The sequence below is a fragment of the Oncorhynchus mykiss genome, chromosome 11 (assembly GCF_057628025.1).
Source record: "Oncorhynchus mykiss isolate SJ-2025 chromosome 11, ASM5762802v1, whole genome shotgun sequence".
NCBI classification, from domain to species: domain Eukaryota; kingdom Metazoa; phylum Chordata; class Actinopteri; order Salmoniformes; family Salmonidae; genus Oncorhynchus; species Oncorhynchus mykiss.
The window spans coordinates 53113406-53131972 of record NC_143032.1 but is presented as its reverse complement, the minus strand read 5'-3'; the positions used below and the strand labels follow the sequence as shown (position 1 = coordinate 53131972).

Sequence of the window (18567 nt, the reverse complement as noted above, 5' to 3'; positions counted from 1 at the left end):
TTTATTTAACTAGGCAAGTCAGTTAAGAACAAATTCTTATTTACAATGACGGCCTAGGAACAGCGGGTTAACTGCCTTGTTCAGGGGCAGAACGACAGAGTTTTACCTTGCCAGCTCAGGGATTCGATCTAGCAACCTTTCAGTTATTGGCCCAACGCTCTAACCAGTAGGCTACCTGCCGCCCCTAATTCAAGGAGCTGTGTTGTGGTGCCACCCACCCCCTCTGTTCTACTGCCTGACTAGCTTTCTGTGAAGTGGCCCAGCTGTGCCCAGGATGTTCAGTGTGATCTATGTTCAGCTCAACCTCAGCCTGGCGTGTCCACCTTCCACTCCCTGTCTCCACATGGCTGTTGCCAGGCTGCTGGGACCCAATGGGAGGCCGTAAGTCACATGGCTGCGGCTGATTGGTCAGATCAGAGTTTGGGAGGACAGTGACAGACCAGACTGACAGACAGGGACTCTACTTATGTCTGTGGCTCCAAGGATTAGGCCTCATCTGCTGAGGTATCAGTTTAGTATGGATACAGACCTATACTGGCTTGCTTGGTTAAAACATGCTTAATAGTGAACGTGTCTACCTGACACATTTGGGATTTTGCTGATGTGAGGAGACCCACCCACTGTCAAGAAGCCTAACTGTTAGGCCCTAACAGACCAACACCAGCAGGGACAAGAAATTTGGGATTAAACATCGTCAACCAGAGGGCCCAGATATTGACGCTTTGGCAAACCATCACAAGTAAATTGCAATTATCTGTGAAAGACAAGCAGTATGCTTGCGAATGGGGTTATAGTAATGGGGAGAAAGCCTTCATCCCTGGCAGTGACTGTCGATGGTGCTTCACTGTTGGAGAGTTAAGAATAGTGGGGGTACGCTGTACTGGTTGAACATTAACCTGTCACAATAATTAAAACAAAGATGCCATGATAAATAATAGTGTAATAGCCTAAAAGTTATCGTTACCACATGTCACCCCCATTAAAAATTAACGAATGGACTTGAAAATGTGTGGAATGCTCTCCAAAATGCGCTATGGATCGACATTTTGTGAAGGCAGAGATGAGTGGCCGAGACGCATCAATTCAGTGGACGCGTCGATTCAGGTTACAAGTGTAGGCCTAATGAATGAAAATCAGCAAATGTTTTGGGTGTTTTGTTACAGATGTCTTTCTCCATTCCCCAAATGGCGTGTGCACAGTGCACTGAAGCCTACGGAGGCGGGGATTCTTTTAGAGCGGACGAACGTGCGCAGGTAGCCAGGCTTACAGGAGCATTTTGAGGTGATTGACAATCCGATGAAAACATCATGACTGATTATGTTAATATACCCTGTCTCAGACAGCTTGTCTGTGGAAACGTTGGTTATTAAATTGCATCTGAGCTCCTAGAGTGTGCAGCGCTCCGTTCATTTTTGAAGTGTTCTACTCCGCTAGCCAGCACCTCGCCTAAATTGGTGTGCGTTTCTTTCGCCTCTAGGTTACGTTAATACCACATTAAAAGGTAATAGATTTTGAAAGTTGAACGACAAATCTTTATTATTAGGCCTACAGAGATGGTATTAGATTAATAGGGACTCTACACTGGGTGTACAAACAGTAGGAACACCTGCTCTTAACCTTGACATTTTACTGATCAGGTGAATCGAGGTGAAAGCGATGATCCCTGTTAAATCCACCTCAAATCAGTGTAGATGAAGGGAAGGAGACAGGTTAAAGAAGGATTTTTAAGCCGGGAGACATGAATTGTGTGTGTGCCATTCAGAGGATGAATGGGCCTGACAAAAGATTGAAGTGCCTTTGAACGGGGTATGGTAGTATGTGCCAGGCGCTCCGGTTTGAGTGTGTTCAGAACTGCGACACTGCTGGGTTTTTCACGCTCAACAGTTTCCCATTTTGTATCAAGAAAGAACATCCAGCCAACCTGAGTCAACGGACCAGCATCCCTTTGGAATGCTTTCGACACCTTGTAGAGTCCACACCCTGACGAATTGACTGGCAAGGGCACTAATATGGTGACCTAAGAAGGGCACTACTGAGGCAGGGGATAGTGGCTACTCACCAATGTGACAGGTGCCAGTGGAGGTGGTGTTGGAACAGGGGCAGGGGACACAGGCATCGGTGGTGGTAGCACCAGAGCTGCAGTAGAATCTAGGCTTGCATTCCTCACTGTTGGGTCCTTGAGTGTTGGCCTGGCAGTTCAGACAGATGCCTGTGGAAAAGGAGGGAAGTTATGGTTCAAAGTTAACGTCCATGTCCTATGCTTACATGTTTTGAAAACGGGTCTGTTTCTCCAATGTTGGGACTATTGACATATGGTATTTATTGACCACACCTGAACACTGGTGGTTTGGTTTGTATAGTATAGAAACCGTTAATCCAGCAAATACTACTATCCTGCTAATTTGAGCCCCAGACTGTTTAGTTGCCTGTTACATAGTAATTGAGTTGAAAGGTTTTTGTGGAAAAGGAACCAATACTTCTATATGGGATATGAAATGATTCAGTATAGTGGGGCATTGCAGATGTTCTCTAAATGAAGGAATACAGTAAACACTATTGTTGTTTTCTGTCCTTCTCGATAGAGGACACCTCACGATAGAGGACACCTAACTATCACTCTTATCTAAAAAACAATGACCCTATAGAAGTAGGAACAAATCAGCTTGATTTTCCAGTATTCAGATTGAAATGGAACAGGTCACTGTCATGTTAATCTGGAAGAGACAGTCTAATGTGTTTTGCATACCCTCATGTTTCTGATGTAACGCTCCCTGGCTGACAGAGGGTCATTGTCCATGACATCAGACCTGAGCTAAGGAAGTACATCCACAGCATTTATCATTCTTCTGCATCACAATGGCAGACAGAGGGGTTCAACAATCCCATCCACCTTGACCCTCTCCAAGCCTCTCAATAGCTGTCCACTCACACAACGATACACAGGATGGGACACGGACACACACAGGATTAGTGTGTAACAGGTAATCAAATGGCTACCCGGACAATTTGCATTGTGTGCCACCCCACAACCCCTCTTTTTACGCTGCTGCTACTCTCTGTTTATCATATATGCATAGTCACTTTAACTATACATTCATGTACATACTACCTCAATTGGGACGACAAACCAGTGCTCCCGCACAGTGGCTAACCAGGCTATCTGCATTGTGGCCCACCCACCACCCACCAACCCCTCTTTTAAACTACTGCTACTCTCTGTTCATCATATATGCATAGTCACTTTAACCATATCTACATGTACATACTACCTCAATCAGCCTGACTAACCGGTGTCTGTATGTAGCCTTGCTACTTTTATAGCCTCGCTACTGTATATAGCCTGTCTTTATACTGTTGTTTTTATTTCTTTACTTACCTATTGTTCACCTAATACCTTTTTTGCACTATTGGGTAGAGCCTGTAAGTAAGCATTTCACTGTTGTATTCAGAGCACGTGACAAATACACTTTTTGATCTGATTTGAAAGGGTGATTGTTGTGGTTTGTAGATAGAAGGTGTGGTGTAGTGGATTACTCACCCGATTGCGGGTGGCAGTAGTTAGTAAGGCTGTTGCACTGACAGGGTTGGCACCCAGTGCTGCTGAAACGGAAGAAGCCTGGGTGGCACTCGTCACACTTGGGCCCGTACACTCCCGTCTTACACACACACATTCCTGAGCTGAAAGAACAGGAGAGCACAGTCAGCATCCAGCATACGGTCACATCACATACTTTGATCCTTCTCTATTTGATTGTCCAGCCTTTATGTTGTGTAACAGCCTAACTGTACTGCTGTAATGGTGGGTTTGAGAGCTCTCTACAGTCCGACAGGGAAACTGCACTATTTGGTTAGGATTGCATTAGCCATGACATTCTGTGTCCAGATTATTCTAACGGTTTCACGCACGACATCCTGTAGGTTCCCCCTGAGTGGTTTCTCCCATCAATCCATCTGCTATCCATAACACGCCTTGGCCGTTTTGATTCAATTAAGAGATTGTTGTGGTTGTAATGTGTAACTTGTAGTTTTGCTTTAAAAGAAAATGAAAACCAGATCCTTCCCTCCGTGGTGAAAAGAGCACAGCTACTCCAGATGGGTTCAATGGCATAGGTTAGCCCAGCCCCCCATCCTCCACAGTTCAAAGCTGTCTACTTAATTCCACTAACATGGTTGGCATGTTCTGGGGGCAGGGCAGCATGGTAGAGTCTGGACCAGACTGGAGCACTCTAGGAACATCTGGTCCAAGGTTGGAGACTGGGAGCCTGCCTGGATCCCACAGCCTACAGGCCAGCCATGATAATGCTCAGCCTCACAGGGCCTCTTTCTGCCAGGCTTTCCCCTCATATACTCTATTAGACAGTGACCTTGAAGAGGGAATGGGTCAGGGTACCTGTGGGATCCTCTTCAAGCATTCAGCACCTCTCAAGGGCTCTCAGCAAGACACAAAAGGACAAACCCCCTCCTGCGTAGCCCTCTCTCTTGCTGGGTAGAAAGAGCAGCTATGTCTGAAGAGAAGGGGTTTAAGAAAGATCTGTCTCGAGCATTAACTCATTTACACCCAGTTGTCTCTGGTCATCGTGGACTGACATGCAGCTCATAACTAACCCTGAATGGCACTGTGAGGATCTGCAGGGTTTCCCTATAATAAAAAAAAACAGGCAAGTCATTCATTACAGAGAATTCCCTGCAGTTTTGATTTAAAGTACCATTTTTTACAGAGAATTCACTGTAGTTTTGATTACAGTACCATTTTTACAGAGAATTCACTGTAGTTTTGATTTAAAGTACCATTTTTACAGAGAATTCACTGTAGTTTTGATTTAAAGTACAATTTTTACAGAGAATTCACTGTAGTTTTGATTACAGTACCATTTTTACAGATAATTCACTGTAGTTTTGATTTAAAGTACCATTTTTACAGAGAATTCACTGTAGTTTTGATTTAAAGTACCATTTTACAGAGAATTCACTGTAGTTTTGATTTAAAGTACAATTTTTTACAGAGAATTCACTGTAGTTTTGATTACAGTACCATTTTTACAGAGAATTCACTGTAGTTTTGATTTAAAGTACAATTTTTACAGAGAATTCACTGTAGTTTTGATTACAGTACCATTTTTACAGATAATTCACTGTAGTTTTGATTACAGTACCATTTTTACAGATAATTCACTGTAGTTTTGATTACAGTACCATTTTTACATAGAATTCACTGTAGTTTTGATTACAGTACCATTTTTACAGAGAATTCACTGTAGTTTTGATTACAGTACCATTTTTACAGAGAATTCACTGTAGTTTTGATTACAGTACCATTTTTACAGAGAATTCACTGTAGTTTTGATTACAGTACAATGCCCTTTGGAAGGAGATGAAAGTAATCAATGATTACAAAATGAAAGGGAAGAATAAACACAGTTTGTTAACTGTTTATTGTCTATGTAAATCTCTGAGGTAATAAAATGGCGGGCTAAAACTAAACAATGAGTTAGTGTGCTGCTGCTGCTGATGATGATGATGATGATGATGCGTATGATTGCTGACAGCTGGAACTAGAGGGTGCTTTCTATTTGATTATCCAGTCTTGCTAGAGCCCATAAATCCAATTCAACTTGAGCTCTTTAGCACATCGTCGAGCTTTGAACATCACTTATTTCATTCGCTAATGTGTTCCGTCCTAATGCCAATATACTCCATTGCATTTCCCCTGCACATTCCACATACTGCTGTGTGGCCAGCCTGCGAAACAGTCAAGCTGAAGCATATATTGAATTATACAGCACATGAGACACTGGGGTGGGGGGGCTACACTATAGGCTACACACGCGCGCTCTGATTCCAAATCGCCCTGTGTGCTGATCCCCGAGTCTCAAAGGAAAAACACAACGCGATGAGTCACGCCCGATCACTCCCTTTCACCCAAAAGATCAACCGAATAGATCTGTGGACTACAACAAGCCAATAACAACCGAGCCCAAGAAGTGACAGAGCAGTTGCCTTAATGCCTTCCCATGAGTGCGTGGGCCTTTTTCAAATGAGGCCTAATTAAAACACTGCTATTGATGCAAATGTTATGTTGATGGTAATGCTTAGTGGACTGTGTGTAACCTGATGGGAAGAACAAGGATTTAAGCAGCTCGGAAGGAACACAGACAGAGACACACATTCAAAAAACCATGAACCCCCCCAAAAGACAAAAATACGCCATCATATGACTCCATGGGATTGGAGGCAGAGAGGAGAAAGCTACAGTAGCAGTAGACTTGGAGAGGGAGCCATAGGAATGTGACACAGTAGAGAAGTAAAAGCTCTTTTCTGTTCCTATGGTTGCAAAATTCCTGTCACTTTGTCAGGTTTTTCAGAAATCACATTTGAAAGACTCCTGGAATCGGGAGGGAATAAGCAGGAAATCCAGAATTCTCCAACCATGATTTCTGGAAAACCTGTGGATTTTGGGAAAGTTGCCAGAATGGTAGCTTATTTGGTAAAAAAAAAAACAGACAAGAAATTTGGAGGCAGGTTCCCAGTGTCACTGTCAGTGATTCAGTCTCTCTGATGTAAGAAGCTTTTCTTTTCTGGCCAACGGGAGCAGATGGTGAGACAATCTCATAGTTGAATGTGTTTTCAGCGAGACGTAAACAGTATTGTACGACAGCACTGATCTCATCCTTGGTGTCCCAATTCCCCGACTGTTATCACCACCCAAAACCAACCTGTGATGACACCCTAGAAGCCCCCATCTGTGGTGGTATCTATTGAGCCACAATGAAACGTTCAAACTACCACCCACGTAGTGTCACTAGGTGGAGGAGGGGGTTGTTTTGGTGTGTTTTCATTGGGCTTCAGGCTGCGTAGCCCAGCCACTCTGTTCTGTGTTACAGACGCATATTAACTAGGTCAGTATTACATGGCAACCAGGCTGTTCGGCTGTTCTGCTGCTGCCATGGCGATGCCGGCCATAAGTTGCTTGCGCATGACTGGGGAATCACAATAGACTGAGCACATATCTGTGTTGACTGCATCCTCTTTAACCACAGGGAAACAGCAGAAGTCAGAAATGCAGTCTGTGTTCTCATACACACAATGCGGGGGGAGAATGGTCGCCAGTCAAGAAAGACACACACTGTTCTACACTAAGCATGTTTTAGAGTCAGGGCACACTGTCAGATCTTCAGAGAGAGAATGTTTAACAACATCAAGGGCCAAGAGTTGTGATCCATTCCAGAGCACCCCTGGCTCAGGATCATACATTGGGCCAGTTATGTAACTCAGCTCAGAGTAAAGCCTGGCACAATGTGCTGGCAGACATGGCCACTGCACTGCACTCCAGCCATTAGAGCAACAAAGCCTCCCCATTGAGTCCTTGCCTCTAATACAGCATGGGATGCTGCCACCTGCTAATGTGAGTGTTGGGTTGGTCGCCTGCAGTGGCCTGTCACTAGGGCTCTTACTACACAGCACTATCCTCTTCGTTCTTCCGCCCCGTCAGAGAAGGCACCCAGCTGTGCTGGTGTAACATATACCAGGAGAGTCCTGTGACGTTTGGATTCCAATGCACCAACCTACTTCCTGCACTCCGGAGCCAACTGCATGCACCACTAGATCAAGAGGCTAACATGTCGCTCTGGAGAAAACAGTAACAGTTCATTTCAGGTGTGAGATAAGGACATCAATGCACTACGGCTCCCCCCACAGTGCTCTGCTAAACTGGTTCATGATGACATGACCCCATCAAAGGGAAGGGAGGATATTGAGAGGGATTTCCCCGGGTTCCCATTGATTGCCCCAGTTAATGTCCAATCAAACTCGCATGAAAAGGGAGAGGTGTGCGCCGGAATCCTTGAAAAGAGAGTGCTTTTTCAACTAAATATCCTAAAATAAAGAAATGAAAGCAGCCAAAACACATTTACACCAAGGCGTGTTTTCATAATCATACAAAATGGCTCGCAATCTCTCAATTCCTTCCTGACAAGAAATATGCAAACATAAAAAGTATTATTCAAATTTGTTTCGGCTACTGTATTAGAGAGTGAGATTAGGCGGAAATATCTGCCCCAAATCAATATTTCATTACAGACTGTGTTTCCATTCCATAGAGGACGAGGGTGAAAAATAAATGTGCAACTTTAAAAACAGTGCCCCTAAGGATTGGCCCAAATAAACTATTGATATAACATTTATGGCGAAAGGAAGTCATTTGAGCTAGAACATAATTGTTTTTGGTAGTATATTGACATAACTGTGGAGCTAAATCATGATAGTGGTTTATAGAGCAGTACCACATCATATCAGAATACAATCATTAATTTAGTTGCTAAGATACAGTAACATGAAGCCTCCTACTATGTCATGCTACTGTCTCTTAGCAACAGCTTGTTTTTCCCACAGGCTTGAGATTAGTCCCATTTCTATCAGACTGTCTCTGTGCAGCGGTATCTGTTCGTCAAGCCCCCCAGCCTACACAGAGAGACAGAAAGTGCAGTCGGCACTGTTTCCAATGCTGCACTCCTTATTATTTAGTATTGAGGCCCTAGATGAAGCAGACTACAGGAGGGCGTCAGGAGTACGAACGGGTGCAAAACCTATCCTGTTAGGCTGAGGATTACAGTCAAATCACCTTCATGTGTTGAGGTTGTTAACGCAGATCGTGATTTAGAAAAGGGCTCAAGACGAGACTGGCCAGGTTCACCTCCTGCAGTCTGCCATCTGTGTATGTACACATACTGTATGAGCATATTGTCATGAACTATCAGCCGAATAGGCACAAGTCATGATCACTAATCATCACGCCTGAAAACAAATTATCAACGGAAGGCTCTGAGACAAGCTCGCAGTTCGGTAGCTTTTGTTTTGACTGATGGGCCCTGTGGCCAAGGATCTATTTCCCGGTTTGTTGTTGGTCCCCTGTGGATCTAGTTTGGTAAAGAGCACAGCGGGACACAGTAAGACATAGCTTCTTAAAGATGAGTGAATGAAAAAGTAGCAACTTCCTACCAACGTGGTCTAGTAGGCTGGGAACCAAGCATATTCTTATAGCAATGTAGAGCTGCTACCAAGAGGAGCACATCCTTCCTATGCAAGATAAAAAGCGACGACAACTGAAACCGAAACAGTACATCTCATATTGAGCTTCAACTACAACGAATACCTCATCAACCTTCAATGGATTTACCATGTTTGTCTGAAGAGAACTGTGGCTATACTTTAAGACTATGGCACTATACAGATCAGGTATATGCTCATGCTTAACCTACATCCGGTCAGTTCATGTCCTTGAGGAAATGTGAAGAACAAAGAGCTCAAGTTGAAATCCCAGGCAGGCAGCTCTGATCCAGACGTCTGCAAGCCAATGACTTCCTGGTCCTCTCCCAGGTTCCAGGCTGGAACAGATCAGTATTATGCTGTGATCTGGAACCAGTAGGTGATTAGTTTAATCCAAGCTCTCTGTTCCTGGCCATGCAATTAAATAGACCTAAGCGAAAACCCACAGACACACTTACAGAGTTCCAATAGCAAATGTGATAGAATGCCAAATGGCAAAGTAAAAGATGAATATGACTGTAATACGAAAGGCTGGAGTGTCCATCAGTAAATGAGAGGCATCCTCTAAAGCAGGGCTGCCCAACCCTCTTCCTGGAGATCTACCATCTTGTGGGTTTTCAGTCCAACCCTAATTTAACATACCTGATTCTACTAATTAGGTGCTCAACAGGACCTTAACTAGCTGAATCAGATATGCTAAATTAGGGTTGGACTGAAAACCCACAGGATGGTAGATCTCCAGGAAGAGGGTTGGGCAGCCCTGCTCTAAAGCATGAGGGAGGCTGGGGGGGTCTGGGAGCCAGCTAATCTGTGTAAATCACAGTGCTTACCCACTGGGAGAGAGCTGGCCTCGCCTGGGTTAGACCACCACTACGCTAGCTGGGTTAGCACTGGGTAGGCTCAGACTGTCTGAGCAGGATCATATTATGTGGGCTAGTGTTACTGCGTGAGGGCAGGGCTAGGCATACGCTCCTGCCCTCAGAATAAACCCCTGGCCTAGCTGCCCCTTCACCTGCTCCTCAATGGATCTATACTCTACTCATTCCGTTTTTGTGGTAAATTAGGTTCTCTCCCTGAATTTGAATCCTACAGCTTGAGCCCCATGTATATTCTACATGAATGTACAAAATGTTTGTCATAAACTTAATTTGGCACAATAAAACAAACTCTATGTTATCTACCTTCTTGCTGTATGTTGACAGTTGATTCACAGCCACTGGGCATTAGAAACATCACAAGGATGTTCACTCAGCTTTCTGACCAGACACATTCCTTTCAACGGTTCAGAAACCAAAATACGACAGCTATTTTTAACGTGTTCCTAAGCCAAACAAGCTGCCTCTCTCCAAGTCACACTCTTTCTGACACTGTAAGGCTGTATCTGAGGCAGTGTGTTGTTTAGCTCAGGATATGAGAACCAACCGAGGTCTGGCGAACCAACTGTCTCTCGCTACAAAGGCCAGGGGGATGGTGGCCTGGTCGGCCAGGCTGCTGAACAAGACCAGGAAGATAATGACTCCACAAGATGGCTCCAGTATATCATAAACACTAGAGATTTGAAGCTGCTCCAACTCTACAACATCTTGTGTGATAAGTTCATGTATATTTCAGAGCAGTATCTTTTATGCACAACAGTGTCTGCTAAATCAGTCATTCAAACAGTTTTTATACATTGTGATTTCTAAAACTACATCTCCCTGAGCTTTCACCAAAAGCACTCACAAACTTCTACAGATGCACAATCGAGAGCATCCTGGCGGGCTGTATCACCGCCTGGTACGGCAACTGCTCCGCCCTCAACCGTAAGGCTCTCCAGAGGGTGGTGAGGTCTGCACAACGCATCACCGGGGGCAAACTACCTGCCCTCCAGGACACCTACACCACCCGATGTCACAGGAAGGCCATAAAGATCATCAAGGACATCAACCACCTGAGCCACTGCCTGTTCACCCCGCTATCATCCAGAAGGCGAGGTCAGTACAGGTGCATCAAAGCTGGGACCGAGAGACTGAAAAACAGCTTCTATCTCAAGGCCATCAGACTGTTAAACAGCCACCACTAACATTGAGTGGCTGCTGCCAACACACTGACACTGACTCAACTCCAGCCACTTTAATAATGGGAATTGATGGGAAATGATGTAAATATATCACTAGCCACTTTAAACAATGCTACCTTATATAATGTTACTTACCCTACATTATTCATCTCATATGCATACGTATATACTGTACTCTATATCATCGACTGTATCCTTATGTAATACATGTATCACTAGCCACTTTAAACTATGCCACTTTGTTTACATACTCATCTCATTTGTACATACTGTACTCGATACCATCTACTGTATCTTGCCTATGCTGCTCTGTACCATCACTCATTCATATATCCTTATGTACATATTCTTTATCCCCTTACACTGTGTACAAGACAGTAGTTTTGGAATTGTTAGTTAGATTACTTGTTGGTTATTACTGCATTGTCGGAACTAGAAGCACAAGCATTTCGCTACACTCGCATTAACATCTGCTAACCATGTGTATGTGACAAATAAAATTTGATTTGATTTGATTTGAAGATGCAGTAGATAGGGACCCCCAAAAAAATCAGATTTGATTCTGGTTTGGTAGGTGGTACGCTCTACTGAATGTATAGTGTTTAATTCCCAGTGCCATTAGTGCACAGAGGAAGCAAGTGCTCTTACCTGTCACATAGGTGGTTGACAGCGCCGTAGGAGTCACAGCCGCAGGCTATGCAGCTGGTGGTGCCATTGGTGAAGTGTCCTTCCTCACAGTCCTCACACAGCAGCCCCGTGTACCCTGACATGCAGACACACTGGCCTGTCTTCTTGTCACAGTCATCCACGTCTAGAACACCCTCGCTGCTGCAGTTACACAGAGACTCTGCAGGGACAGAGAGGAAGAGAGAGGAGGAGATTGTTATGATACGGCACCACTAGGATATTCAATACACACACACATATACTATGAGAAGTGTCATATCTGGATGACCGTGTAGACACTGCCGTGTGGGCATGCATTATTTATTTGAGCTCAGGTATGATGAGTGTTCCTTCCACCTCTCTCCAGTTTGTTTCCAAGAGAGAGATGGAGGCGGGGCGCAGAAAATGAGGAGGTAGAATAGAGACTGTTGATGCATGAGACTATTGCGTTTCTCCCCGTGGGACAAATGTGAAATAGTAAAAACTGCCTCATTGGAAATACCGGGCTGCAATTGGTGTGCTGTTGAGCACATGTGGGCTGTTCTTACAGGAGAGGAGACCGGTTGCTGCTACTCACACAGCCTAATTTACAAGAATGATGTGGGAGGCTGGGGGAGGCAGGGCGGCTGCACTCTGTCATACCGTAAACCATTATACAATACTGTACATTGAAAGCTGAGAACAAAAAAATGAAAGGTTTGAGGAATAATGTTAATTGCTGAATATGTGTCATCTTATGCACATGACTAGAGCAAACGAACAGTTGAAAATCCATAGTGTGTTGACAAGGTTGCTTGTCCTTGCAAGTCCATGTAGAGGTTGAAATTGAAACTAATGGGTGTTGAAGTAAAACAGTGTGTCCTATGATCCAATATGGTGTTGTGCTGTGTTGACTATTAGCACAGTACTGTATGTTTCAGTGCAGTGAGATAGGAAGGGTTTGACCTTAACATAGTAACTTTTGTCCAACATTACTGCTCTAAATGTTCAGAACACATTGTTGTGCTGTCTTCTCAGACATCGGCATAGCCATTAGAGGGGATTTAATGTCATTTTCTGCAACAGTAGCGTCCTCAGATCAGCGCTCTCCATCTCTGGCCATTGTTCCAGCTTTATGTAACAGTGAAAGGGCATGGTTATGCAAGCCTGGAGAGCACTGTCAGCTTTCTATTTGTTCAATGAAGCCATCTTCCCTGCACAACCCCTCAGACAGTGTGAGATCATGGGCCGTGTAGCTGCCAATCTTGCTCGATTGGGCGTACGAACGCACAAGGTTTCACTCTGTTGTATTAGATTTGACCCAAACCTGTAGTTTTTAAGTTAGGCCAATAAGTGTCTTTGGCATATTGTCTTGCAGTATTAAGGCTACTACAAGCTTCACTCCACTGATCTACGTGCGTGCACATGGGTGGAGTGGGATTTTGGGAAGGCAAGGAAGAGTCGCCTTCCATTGCTAAGACGTTGCACAGATCGAACAATGAGCCAGATGTTTCACCAGGTGTATAAACTTGAAGCATCCAGTTGGCACTTTTAGAGGGGCAGCAGGTAGCCTCGTGGTTAGAGCGTTGAATCCCCGAGCTGACAAGGTAAAAATCTGTCGTTCTGCCCCTGAATAAGGCAGTTAACCCACTGTTCCTAGGCCGTCATTGAAAATAATAATTTGTTCTTAACTGACTTGCCTAGTTAAATAAATAAAAAATACAAATCTCCCTTACCAACAAATATGGTGACTAGAGGAAGCCCAGTGGCCGGCAGTGAGAGAAGGATGGATTTTGGCATACATTTTTTTCGCAGTTGAAACATTTGATCTCAATTCAAATTAATTAAAAATTAAAAGCTGACTTGTCTTGAGTCAATAAGTATTTATGCCCTTTTATGGCAAGCCTAAATAAGTTCAGGATGAAAAATGTGCTTAACAAGTTACATAAGTTGCATGGATTCACTCTGTGTGCAATAGTGTTTTAAAATGATTTTTGAATGACTACCTCATCTCTGTACAAAACAGATACAATTACTTGTAAGGTCCCTCAGTCAAGCAGTGAATTTCAAACATAGATTCAACCACAAAGACCAGGGAGGTTTTCCAATACCTTTCAAAGAAGGGCACCTATTGGTAGATGTGTTTAAAAAAAAACATTGAATATCCCTTGGAGCATGATTACATTATTAATTATCATTGTTGATAGACAACAATAATTGTTTCACCTCTTCCACACGGACTTTATGGAATTCAAAAGTACAATTCTTGTCTTTCATAATTTGGTCCGATATACTTGGATGTGTAGCGTTAGTGTTTGTTGCTGGCATGTCATCCCTAAGTTTGCTTATCGTGCCAATTAAAAAGTCATTAAAGTAGTTTGCAATATCAGTGGGCTCTGTAATGATTTGTAATGATTCAATAAATGAAGGAGCCAAGTTGGCTTTTACCCAAAATGTAATTTAAGGTGCCCCAAAGATGTTTACTATCATTCTTTATATAAATTTATTTGTTTCATAGTGTGGTATTTTTATTTAGTTTAGTCACATGATTTCTTAATTTGCAGTACATTTGCCAATCAGTTGGGCTGCCAGACTTAACTTCCATACCTTTTGCCTCGTCCCTCTCAACCATACAATTTTTCAATTCTTCATCAATCCAAGGGGATTTAACAGTGTTTACAGTCATTTTCTTAATGGGTACATGCTTCTTAGTAACTGGAATAAGTAGTTTCATAAATCTGTCAAGTGCAGCATCTGTTTGCTCCTCATTACAAACCACAGACCAGCAAATATTCTTTACATCAACAACATATGCGTCACTACAAAATCACTACATTATACACTATATTAGGCCCAGCATTTGGAACTTTGGTTTTCCTAGATATGGCTATTATATTGTGAGCACTACATCCTATGGATTTGGATACTGCTTTAAAGCAAATATCTGCAGCGTTAGTAAAGATGTGATCAATACATGTTGATGATTTAATTCCTGTGCTGTTTGTAACTACCCTGGTAGGTTGACTGACGTGATCCAGGTTGCAGGCACTGGTTACAGTTTGAAGTTTTTTTCCTGAGTGGGCAGCTTGATATTTAAATCACCCAGAAAATATACTTCTCAGTTGATATGACATACATTATCAAGCATTTCACACATATTATCCAGATACTGACTGTTAGCACTTGGTGGACTATAGCAACTTCCTACAAGAATGGGCTTTAGGTGAGGCAGATGAACCTGTAGCCATATTACTTCAACATGTATTTAACATTAGATCGTAAGCTTTACAGGAATGTGGTTCTGAATATACAGTCATGGCCAAAAGTTTTGAGAATGACACAAATATTAATTTCCACAAAGTTTGCTGCTTCAGTGTCTTTAGATATTTTTGTCAGATGTTACTATGGAATACTGAAGTATAATTACAAGCATTTCTTAAGTGTCAAAGGCTTTTATTGACAATTACATTAAGTTGATGCAAAGAGTCAATATTTGCAGTATTGACCCTTCTTTTTCAAGACCTCTCTAATCAGCCCTGGCATGCTGTCAATTAACCTCTGGGCCACATCCTGACTGATGGCAGCCCATTCTTGCATAAGTCAATGATTGGAGTTTGTCAGAATTTGTGGGTTGCTTGTTTGTCCACCCGCCTCTTGAGGATTGACCACAAGTTCTCAATGGGATTAAGGTCTGGGGAGTTTCCTGGCCATGGACCCAAAATATCGATGTTTTGTTCCCCGAGCCACTTAGTTATCACTTTTGCCTTATGGCAAGGTGCTCCATCATGCTGGAAAAGGCATTGTTCGTCACCAAACTGTTCCTGGATGGTTGGGAGAAGTTGCTCTCGGAGGGTGTGTTAGTACCATTCTTTATTCATGGCTGTGTTCTTAGGCAAAATTGTGAGTGAGCCCACTCCCTTGGCTGAGAAGCAACCCCACGCATGAATGGTCTCAGGATGCTTTACTGTTGGCATGATAAAGGACTGATGGTAGCGCTCACCTTGTCTTCTCTACAAGCTTTTTTCTGGATGCCCCAAACAACCGGATGCCCCAAAACAATGACTTTACCCCAGTCCTCAGCATCTCTGTACCTTTTGCAGAATATCATTCTGTCCCTGATATTTTTCCTGGAGAGAAGTGGCTTCTTTGCTGCCCTTCTTGACACCAGGCCATCCTCCAAAAGTCTTCTCCTTGCTGTGCGTACAGATGAACTCACACCTGCCTGCTGCCATTCCTGAGCAAGCTCTGTACTGGTGGTGCCCCGATCCCGCAGCTGAATCAACTTTAGGAGACGGTCCTGGAACTTGCTGGACTTTCTTGGGCGCCCTGAAGCCTTCTTCACAACAATTTAACCGCTCTCTTTGAAGTTCTTGATGATCCGATAAATGGATGATTGTGAAGCCCTTTTTGTGCAAAGCAATGATGACGGCACGTGTTTCCTTGCAGGTAACCATGTTTGACAGAGGAAGAACAATGATTACAAGCACCACCCTCATTTTGAAGCTTCCAGTCTGTTATTCGAACTCCATCAGCATGACAGAGTGATCTCCAGCCTTGTCCTCATCAACACTCACACCTGTTTTAACGAGAGAATCACTGACATGATGTCAGCGGGTCCTTTTGCGGCAGGGCTGAAATGCAGTGGAAATATTTTTGGGGGATTCAGTTCATTTGCATGGCAAAATTCTGGGGCATATGCAAATTGCCATCACACAAACTGAGGCAGCAGACTTTGAAAATGTATATTTGTGTCTTTCTCAAAACTTTTGGCCACGACTGTAGACCGCAACACCGCCTCTGTTGGCATTTCTGTCTTTTCAGTAGATGTTATAACCATGTATTGCTACCACTGTATCATCAAAGGTATAATCTAAGTGAGTTTCAGAGATAGTCAGAATATGAATGTCATCTGTTACAAGCAAGTTATTGACTTCATGGACCTTGTTTCTTAGGCTACATATGTTAATATGGGCTACTTTTAGCACTTTTCTAGGTTGCTTTACTGGGAAGCTTATCAGAGGTAGACTTACTCATGTTATTTACATTGGAGCTGATAGCGCAGGGTGAGCTGCATAAAGTGATCTTCCTAATATTGCTCAGTGCTAACAGTGCACCTCTGGTTTATAGGCTCATGATTACTGCTTACAATAGCAGTAGGATAAACAGATGTATTCGGTGCAATTAAGGGTACATAAATTAAATTACCTACATTTGTGTTTGCCAATGCCCCTAAGATCATGTACATTTGATGCCGCATTATGACGACTCATTGTCACAATGGTAGGGATTAACTGAGCTGGTCTTGGATCATTTACCAGTCATTGTTTCAACGCAGCCTTGAAATGCATGGACAGAGTCCAGGAGCCAAGATGATTTGGATGGACTCTGTCATTCCTGTAGAGTAGCTTCTGTTTCCAGAAGGTGTTAATAAATGTGACTCCAGCAGAGCTACAGTAGTCTTTTAGCCAGATGTGTAATCCGTAATCCATTTTTTTTGTGGTATTTTAATGCTAAAATCAGTTTAAAAAAATCAATTTTCAAATGTTCTGAGCTAGCCCTCCTGATGTCGTTTGACCCCACATGGACTACGACAGTGTCAGCTCCCGGCATCTGTGGTAGAACAGTCGGAAGCAGCCTTGTTATGTCCTGTTCTCGTGCTCCTGTGTAGAACAGGGTTTTTGCCTTGGGGACTGAGATGTTTTTCACCACAGAGCTGCCTATGATGACAGTTGGTGATGTTGAATGGGCTGGTCTCTCAGGTAGCCTCACGGTCTGGTGAGGCTGGGAGCTCCGAGAATCTGAACCAGAGATAGAAGCCACTGGAGAGGGAGACAGAGCCGAGGACGAAGACACAGGTACCTCTGGATCCGATCTTGATTGGGAAGCCACCAAGGACGAAGGCGCCGGAACCTCTGTATCCAGGGCGGCAAAGCTGTTTCTGGTCTGTGTCAGTTCCAGGCTCAACATCTCCATGGAGACCCCCGTTGCCAGAGGTCACCTTCTTCGACTTCCACGGCGAGTGACGTTCCTCCATGGCTGGTTGGTTGGGTCAAGATCAGCTCCATTCTCCAGGGGAGGGGGAGACCCCTTCGGGGATGGAACCCTGCCTTGCAACGGCCAGTCGGCTGTGGAGAGCCCTTCGGGGATGGAACCCTGCCTAGCACCGGCCAGTCGGCTGTGGAGAGCCCTTCGGGGATGGAACCCTGCCTAGCACCGGCCAGTCGGCTGTGGAGAGCCGGCATGGTGGTGAAACTTCCAGCAGACCAGAGCGGCATCCAGTTACTGGGGTGGAAGAAAAATAAAAAGTAGGTGGGCGTGGGTTCCCCAGTAGCTTATGTAGGTTTGCTACTTAATTGCTAAGAGTAGCTACTTCACTCGTGTAGTCCTCCTCCACAAGCAGTTGCTACATTGAAAGTCAGCGTGGTCCACATTCTTCCGGAACAAAGCAAAGTAAACGCAGCTCCTGCAATGCTGGAAATGTTCAATAGCGGCCTCCATTTGAGAACCGGCGAGCCGGCTAGGCTAGCTGGGCTTTCGGGTCTCTCCCCCATACAGAATCTCGCAGGACCCCGGGACAGATAGCAGCACTCACAGCAATTGATCCCAACACAGCCGCAGGATTCAAAATAAAATAACAGTATATAAAAACACTGTCAGGTTTTAAACCGAGGTCTATAGTTCAGGTTTCAGTTTCGGCGTTCGACTGCATTCAACAACAACAAACATAGGTGTGTTGAACCTGCCTGTGGTTGCGGTGGGGATATGTATGAATACACTCAGTCACTACAAAGATACAGGTGTCCTCCCTAACTCAGTTGCCA

At 44.0% G+C, this 18567-nt stretch overlaps 1 protein-coding gene across 1 annotated transcript in view; it reads right to left on the bottom strand.

Moving 5' to 3' along the window:
• Positions 1–18567, bottom strand: part of LOC110535880 (multiple epidermal growth factor-like domains protein 9) — a 33986-nt gene that overhangs the window by 9267 nt on the left and 6152 nt on the right. The window contains exons 2-4 of the mRNA XM_021621225.3: positions 11750–11948; positions 3539–3678; positions 2060–2209 (exon numbers count right to left, since the gene is read on the bottom strand). Of these exons, the coding sequence (XP_021476900.3) occupies positions 2060–2209; positions 3539–3678; positions 11750–11948 (489 nt within the window). The remainder of the gene's footprint in view (positions 1–2059; positions 2210–3538; positions 3679–11749; positions 11949–18567) is intronic.